This window comes from Saccoglossus kowalevskii, chromosome 22 (genome assembly GCF_978046115.1).
Source record: "Saccoglossus kowalevskii chromosome 22, keSacKowa6.1, whole genome shotgun sequence".
Taxonomy (NCBI): Eukaryota; Metazoa; Hemichordata; class Enteropneusta; family Harrimaniidae; genus Saccoglossus; species Saccoglossus kowalevskii.
This window is the reverse complement of record NC_140662.1, coordinates 18103332-18112319: the sequence shown is the minus strand read 5'-3', so window position 1 is coordinate 18112319 and position 8988 is coordinate 18103332. Positions and strand designations below refer to the sequence as shown.

Genomic DNA, 8988 nt, shown 5'->3' with positions numbered 1-8988 from the left:
TTTGCTGCGTCAAGAAAAAAACATTAGTTCTAATTGGCCCTTAGAGACTAAGTACTGCTGAGGCTCTGTAAACAACTTGGTAAGACATGTTAAAGATGTAACCATAGCGATGGTGTTAGGATGTAATTCAAATTAAATAGTAAATGCCAATTTAAAATTATACATGTATGAAGGAAAAAAAAGCAGAAAACAGGTTTGGCTAAACTATCAAAAACAAAAACATAGTACAGCAATGCGCTAATAGAAATAAACCCTACATGGAATCTGACCATATAATGAATACCTCCCTCTTGTAACTAATTTCTTACAAATGCTAAATTACTTCTGACCATCCAAAAGTAATACACAATACAATTTAGTAAAGAAAAGTAATTACTAAAACCCATTCAACAGATGATAAGCTGTTGCAAATTCAAAACACAAGTAAAAATATGATCATCCAATAAACAAACAAAAAACAAATTGTGTAGATATCAGACATTGAAACAATTTGTTGCAACTGGAATAATAAACTTAATTAACAAGAAGTTACTACATTTCATTCCTGCATCATTTATTCTGTAACCTCTGAATTTCATCTGTCAGATGAATAATTTTTTTTTACGCTTTGTATCAATGAACAGTGGGGAATCATTTTGTATTAACGGTACTGTGAAATTACATTTAACATCACGCATTGCAATACCTGTTCTGATTGGTCAATGCAAAAAATGCTTATACTTAAGACGAATCTGTTATGACACCAATATGCGACAATCCTTCAAACCAGTAATATTTACTGAACCAGCAGGCAGAAATGACAGCACAATAAACCACTGTTAGTGTGGACTGCAAAATATTTTAAATGTCACCTGGCTGTATCCAGGCTTTTAGCCAGCCACTGGTCTAGTATTTTTAAACAGGCACTCAACATTTGAGATGCGTACAACATTTCATTTTACAGGCAAAATATTTATAAACTTGTCCAATTTAAATTGAAAATTACATGTAATTTACAAAAAAAGACTTTTTATTGACTTAGGACTGCCATCTTTCATTTTTGTAAATATTTTAGGCAGGCACTTTCTATTTTCATGGTATAACCTTGGCTGTATCTAATTGAGGTACTAGTAAAGGATGGACCATAACATCTCATCATAGAACAGATTTAGTTTTGATAATTGATCAAATGAAGCAGGAGGTACACACACACACACGTAGTTCATAAACTTAAAATCAAATTTAAATGAACGACTAGGCCTCACAAAAAAAAATACATTTCAGGTCATTTTTCAAAAATGAATTGATTCTTCCTCCCTCAAATACTCGGTGACAACGTATGCAAGATTAATCAATTTGTTAACATAGGCCACTATGCAGTGTCAAAGTAAGTGTGTGAGGGGGGGGGTCACACTTTTTGTGAGTGCACATACTGACTAGAAACATTTCTTTTGTTTGGCCTTAACATTTTCAACTCAAGGATCAAAAAGTAAAAGGTTTAAACCTAATTGTGATATTTTCAACAAACTTTGTTCTCATTGGCAATTGCTAGAGCTCACAATTTTATGTGACCAGCACTATACACAAGGCAAGACATGTTATTTAAGTGATGGGGCAAACACCTTCTTGAGCATCGGCATTACCAGCATCTGCAAGATGTGATATGTATAAATTATTCAATAATATCGACATTTGATAAACATCAGCATACAATGGTAGATCACTAGTACCAGTTTCCAACAGCTGTTTTACCTGCGAGAAAAAACAAACAATAAAAAGGCATAAGAGACATGAAGCAGGTTATACTAAACTATACTAAATGACACTATCGCTACAATAGCAGTATCATTAAAAAGACTACTGGAGGGGGGCATATACAAGTCTATATACAAGACAATTATTACACTCCGAGAAGCGTGTCTTGTTTCTTAACCACAAATTTAGCAATAATACGTACAGTGAAAATTTTGGTATAATTGAAAGATAACTGGTTCAATAACATGTAATTCAAGAAAGGTTGGACAAATGAGACAAAAATGATATTTGCTCCCAATGAAGTTATTCAGACAAAATGGACAACGTATTACAGTTCTAGCAAGAGTTGAGAGTGTCTTCCGGTTTCGATTTTTAAATTATGTACAGACACTCACTCAAACACTGATTAGAGCAATTCTTGCTGAAAAATTAGACTGAATTGTCAAGCTTAAAGCACTTGTTGATTTTTTCTTCCCAACATTGAAATTCATTTAAATCCATTCAACCGCAATATATAAAAACCACCCGTATATAAAGACCATTTTGATGAAGTTCGCAATACACAGGTTTGACTATCATTAACCTTATTCAAGTAAAAATGGAGTACGTTAATAATGTGTCAACTTAGTATTGCAATGCATATTCAATAGAGGTTAGAATTTTATTTTTATTTTTTATAAAAGTTAGCTGTAATCAAATAGGGTTCAAAATTAACAACCTGTCATGATTACACTTCACTAATTCAATATTCAGGAAAGGTCAATATTAAAATTAGAGAAGTTCTTACCAGTTTGTTAGTCCATTGGCTTACAAACGGGAAGGGAAATTCTCTTCGTTCCCATTTCCAATCACTGGCAGCAAAGCTGCTAAACAGAGAACCCTGAAAAGAAAACCATAAATACTATGCTTTAATAACCAAGAAGATAAAACAAGTTAAGGAAGGATGTGGTTAACAGGTAAAAAATTAATCTTCACCATTTTTGTTTTCTAAAGATTCGTGTCCTAAAAGTTTGTTAGCCGCTACTATCCTGAAGTATAAAATTAGGGCTCTATGGTGGTGTTCATATGCCCACTGAAAGGTCAGTTTTGAAACTGCTATTCTTTGAAGTGCAATTTACTTTAATTTCATCAACAATACTTGCAATGTTGCTGCACAGACATGCATGATTGATAAAGCATAGTTTCTCCTGATTACTTATTAGTTGTGAAATCAATGCTTTGAAATTTGCTTAATGAGGTGGGCTAGTTCCAATGGAATTTAAATGGGATTTTTGTAATATATTATGATGAAATGCAGTACATTGCAGCATTTTTATACGGGACTCCGGTCGAGTGTGAGCGGAAACCATGGCACAGCAATTATAATTGTACTTGAAGATCCTATGAGATGAGTGCAGACTACCAAGAAGTTATTTTCAACCTGACAGCGACATCATTTTGCAAAATACCATATTAATATGTTCAATAGATAGCTACACTGAGTGAAGAAGTGGCAGCACTGTGACTTTAAATATATCTACATGAATGAATGAATGAATTACTTGTGGACATTAATCGATTGCGTTTCACTACATTGATAATGTTTGCAATATCATCGTGGAGTGGACATGTGCATGAAACTATTGGTACACATGATTTGAATCGACTCTGCACTTACTGTTTGCTCAGTCCAGTACATTTTAACAGTGTCATTCCATATATGTAAAGTTCTGCCTTCAGTCAGTGGCCCATCTGTGCAGACCAGAGTGAAATCTGCTTTACCATGTTTTGATTTTACCTCTCCCTTTAATGTACCAAATACTTCAACAAAACCCTGCAAGTATAACAGTAATTTAGGAAAAGTGTAAAACATGACATTAGTGACCATACTGCCTTCTCACATATTTAATAAATGCGTCACAAGGTACCTGAAGGTAATTAGGGCAAATTTACGGTAGAATCCGGTACAATTTTTTCAAACCCACAAATTGCTTCATGTCTTTTTATAATATGCCTTTTATTGTTTGTATTTTTCTTGCATTTAAAACAGTTGTTGGAAACGGGTACTAGTGGTCTACCATTGTATGCCGATGTTGATCAATGTGCCATCAAACATTGCACGTGCAGTCATTTAAATGTTTTGTAAACAATTTTCTTGCTGTATATAATGAATTTCATTACGGTATTAATGATTTTCATACCTTATCAAAATTAAAATCTTGAAGACACCCCCCCCCCCCAAGCTTCAAATCACAAAATTAAGCTGTTATTGGCTATGGATGCCATTTGGTAATGCCAAAGCCCACAAGTCCTTTCCTCAAATCCTGGCACGAAATTTTTTTATGTATTCATTACCACTCTTTGATTAGTCAAGTTGTTTCAACAAAAATGTATTTATTTATACCGATATATCAAATTAATTCATGCCAATAGAGATATCTTCTGTTTCTCAAGGTATGTAAACTAGTATCTGTGTAGTAGTTGCACTTCCGGATGTCAATGTACATGTAGCAGTCATGTGTGTGCTCAGTTTGAACCCGGATAGTAATATACACACATGTACATTTTCAACGTAACAAATTTTATGATGGTTAACATCATTATTATAGAATGAAAAAGTATATTGGGTCAGTGGACAATTTTTAAAAACACAATGCATTGCACAGTTTGAATTCAACTGGAACTGCTGTACAAGATGTGAAATATTTTTTTTAATCTTAAAGCATGTACTGGTACTTCATTTTTCACTTTTGATGTTCACAAACCTTATTGCTTTTTTTCAGTAGATCTAGTAAATTAGCATAGGATTAACCAAAAAAATTCAAATAATTTTATTCTCTAGGAAACTATTAGTAGATTTTAAACTTACTTTTCTTTTGGATTCTTGATATCCAGGTTTCAAACCACTTCCATCTATGCGGACATCTTGACTATCATTCAGATAGGAAGCCAATGCCACTAAGTGAATACTGTTACAACACAATCCCCATCCTTGGCCATGTATATGTAAATTAACTGGTCCCTGTGGGTTGATAATTACTCAATTTAATCTTTGAAATGCTAAAGTCAACTTCTGTCATCATTCACAAAAAATAAATTTATTTTTTAAATCCTGTATTAAAGCAATGTAATTAAATAAAATAAAATTTGTCCATTTGATTTGAAATTTGTCAAACTAAAGAATAAAAGACTTGTGAAAGGCGCAAAAAGCTGATACTTTAAAATGACTAATTTTCATTGGGTTTTAATTTCGCTTATTTACCATTTCAGGCATATTCAGTGGGTTTTAAATTCACGGTTTTATCATTTAGATAATGTGTTCAATGCTAAATTTTACATATTCACTGTGTTTTTAATTTAGCGCATTTTCCAGTCAGCGAAATAAGCAAAAGTTAAAAGTAGTTCAAGAGATTTAAGAGTTATTCAAGTTAGTGGCCATTTAATAACTGACTATCATGTTTCTAAGGTAAATTTCTCATTTTAATAACACATAGCACTATAAATTATGCAGAAATCTGATATTTATCGTTGGATGTTGATTTCTCTAAAACTTGATTGGCTTACAATCAAATCCCTAAATACATACATTAAAATACATTTTAAAAAGTATGATCACGATGTCAATTTTACCTCAATCTGGTTAAAGACAGATTAAAGAGGTGATAAAAATGCTGTGAATTTTTGTGTAATGTAATCGCCGACATAAGTACTAGGGACAGGTTTGTTATGAGTGAATCTGTTGAAAAAAAAATACAAGGCAAATTTGTTTCACTATCTTCTGAGGGCCCTCCCCGCCAAAATAATGGCTACCCCTTAATACAAATGTAGGTGTTCCATACCTTTATATGGTCCTTCATATATTTATACATGGGTATCGCACACCACTGTAAGTGCACGTACGCATTCACCCCTGACTGTATAAACATGGCCTGTACATCCTCATGGTCTTTGGCAGTTTGGAAAAGAACCTGAAAAATATAAAGACAAAAATGAATGATCAGAAGATTTTTTTTTTCTCCCATTGGAGAAAAATTACATTTCTTCCATTTCAGTGAAAATCATTTTTATGTTGCAAGACATGTAATAAACATAAGCTCACTTTTTCAATGATAAGATGCTTGATTTTACATCGTTCAAGTAGACTTTCAATCACTTTGCGTCGTGGAGGTGATGCTGTAGCTATTATGCAAACGTCAAATGCTGAGCCAATGGTGATGTCATCAATTAACTGAAGATATGTTACACGTGAACTAGCATTAGCTTTCGGTTCATTATCATAGATAGACTTTGCACGGTCAAGACTCTGCCTACAATTACACAATGATAACAGTATTAGACAAAAATCATGATTTGACTCCCATAAACATTCACATTTCTTTTAATTCATTTAAACCCATCTTTGCCAACCAAGTTTCATTTATTCATCCATTGCCTGACCATTATACCTCGGCAAAATACCAACTATCAACCTTCGTTCACTGTTGACGAAATCAAATACGGCTGGTACATTTCCATAGTGAAAGGAACATGAAGAAACATGTGATGCATTTCTAAAGGAAATCAAACAAAGTCACATGTCTTTGTCAGTTAGGTTATGATGTGATGTGATACAAAACAATATTGTGATAAAAGTTAACATCTTTTTGATTAAATTTGAAATTAATGGCAGTTGTTAGAGGAATTTCCAATAATAGATCCATGCAGCGTTTGGTCGTTGTACCACGCATGCAAGAAGAAAGTAACCATATGAACAAAGATGATGCCTTTGAGTGTTGTACACACCAGCGAGTACAAACAATATTTAACAAGATAATTTCTATGTTGGTTGAAATGCTTCAAAGATTATAGGATGTCAGTGATTTAATCAGTGCACATCGTACCAAAGTCAAAACTGATTTATGCATTCCTTTGAGAGAGTGAGTTGAATTATAGAGAAAATTACTTCTAACCAACAGAGCTTGTACTTGCGAGGTATGACCACCAGCCCTTAACTGTATACAGTATGACCACAGACAGCTGTTATTTTTACAAGAAAACTAGCAAATATAGTATTAAATTACTTGCGTAAAATAGTACTTACTTGAATGATTCCACAACTACAATGTTGACAGCCATATCCAAGGCTGCAAGAGCTTGCAAATGACGGGAACCAACATTACCTACACCTGCAATGTTTAGCGATCAAATAAGAAGTTATGAACAAACTGAGTATTCACTGTCAAGACAGCGAGCTAAAACACATGGAGCTTCATCCTACAACAAACTTTTACAACACTCAATGCAAAATAAATAATTTCATTCACAAATCAAGTATTTCAATGCAAAATGTTATAGTTTGGGTGTAATTGAAAACTGAATTTCAGTTATTTGCGACAGTGACTAGTAAAAGTGGCATTTTGTTAATGTTCAAGGTAGCGAGACTATTATTTGTGTTGAAAATTCCGATTTTCACATTTATTTATTAATTGATGAAATGCACTATAAACTTTCATATGATAAAGTCAACATAACATAGAATGTCATGTAAATTGGTTAAAATGTAGATTTTCTGAAGGGAAGCAAGGCAGCCTCAGTAGTGTTTTCCAAAATCAACAACACAGGTTTAATCCGTGTGCTTATAAGTTTCAAAGATAAACTCAAGACAAAGCAATGTTAGGATGTGTTATCAGTAGCTATCTGACACACAATGAGTGTTTCCAAACATTTGAGTGGTTTGTCTCCGCTCCTGTTTATTTCACAGATTAGTCATTTGCATATGAATGTGTCAGACAAGGTCACACAGCCACTGAAAAAAATCATTGATTTTAGTGTTTTCATCTGCCGTTTTATTGAACTATAGCTATCCCATTCCTTTATTTTTTGGGGGGTTTCCAATAGCCTTACACAATTGGATGCCCCTACACATGTTAAAACAGACCTTGATGGGAAAACAAATCGCTTGTGCAGATAAACAAGGTAGAAAATCTTTGCTGTGACTTCATCGACGTCATCAACGTTTTCTAGGAGTTTGTTTTTCAAAATGCAAGGTCTTTAACAAAAAATAACGTATACTTATTGTCGTTGGATTAACACCAAATTTTCACAGCTTTAAGGTGACAATGAGAGGAACTTGAATGTGTCCAGACAAACTATTTCATGGATTATTTACCAATGTGTTGTGATTTGAGTTGGGGTCAATGCGACTAAAACAGAAATTAAAATTCAGGACACTATTTTTCAAAACGCGTTGCTTGAATAAAACTGATCAGACACATTCAATTTACCAGACTATTGAACAACTAGGAAAAGTGAAAACAAAACTTATTATCGCCAGCATAAATGCGTAATTATTTTTTTTACAAAAAAAGTAATTTTTCACTTTTGATTAAGTAACGCACCGTAGAATGCAGATACAGGCATGACAAACACACCTTTGAAAAGCTTGAAGTCTGGCGATTCCAAAAATATATACTTTCCTGGGTCTATTTGTAGTCGTTTGGTCCCAATTAGAAGATGAAAAAAAGTATGCAAATAATAGTCCCGCTACCTTAAGGTAGCGAGAAGGGAAATTTTCACTTTTTTCTTGATTTTTCACAAATTGATAAAACGGTTACTTCAGACCTTGATACATCATCCCAGGTTTACAAAAGATCGAAATTGCAAAATAACGTTGCTTAAATTAGTGTTTTAAAACGCTAGAAGAAAAGACTACAACTGCCGTTTCATGCATATTTGCATAATGTTTATTTTTGGAAGGGTTTAAATGATAACATCTTATCTGTATACTCTGTTGTCGACGATTCTGATATAACGGGTGATAAGCTTTCCATCGCAAACAATGCGTGTTTATCTAACGTCCATTGCCAGCATTATTGTCAGTCAAGACTTCGGAGAAACATGGGCATACAGTACTCATTTCGCCCAACTTTCCGCTTTTACATCGACCGCTTATCGCTTAATTTCCGACCATGCGGTCTTGTCCGACCGGAAACCGACCGCATTTTAATCGCATTTTTTTTCGCTAGCTCGCTCATTGAAACACCGACCGCTTACCCAAACACGGATCACTGGCACATGAGTGGTCGAAATGGTGGTTTTAATAGTAAAGTGTGAACATACAACTAGTATTAACTATTATTAAATTCTGAACGACACCTCAAATCTAATACGTAGTTGTATGACACTTGTATCATGAAAGCAACTGAACTGTGACCTCTTGTTACATGTTTTGGGTGCTTGTTCTAGATGTACTATTTTTTATTATTTTAATGACAGTTACGTGAAAAAAGCATAGGT

General features: G+C 33.7%; 1 protein-coding gene across 1 annotated transcript; it reads right to left on the bottom strand.

The window, feature by feature from the left end:
- Nucleotides 1–536: 536 nt before the first annotated feature.
- LOC146729079 (uncharacterized) lies at nt 537–6873 on the bottom strand. The gene is made up of 7 exons (XM_085495698.1): nt 6794–6873; nt 5813–6020; nt 5553–5681; nt 4583–4735; nt 3392–3547; nt 2522–2614; nt 537–1731 (listed from the first exon to the last, which is right to left on the bottom strand). The coding sequence occupies exons 1-7, from the start codon at nt 6826–6828 to the stop codon at nt 1582–1584; spliced, it is 924 nt and encodes a 307-aa protein (XP_085351824.1). The 5' UTR covers nt 6829–6873; the 3' UTR covers nt 537–1581.
- Between the last annotated feature and the right edge of the window lie 2115 nt (nt 6874–8988).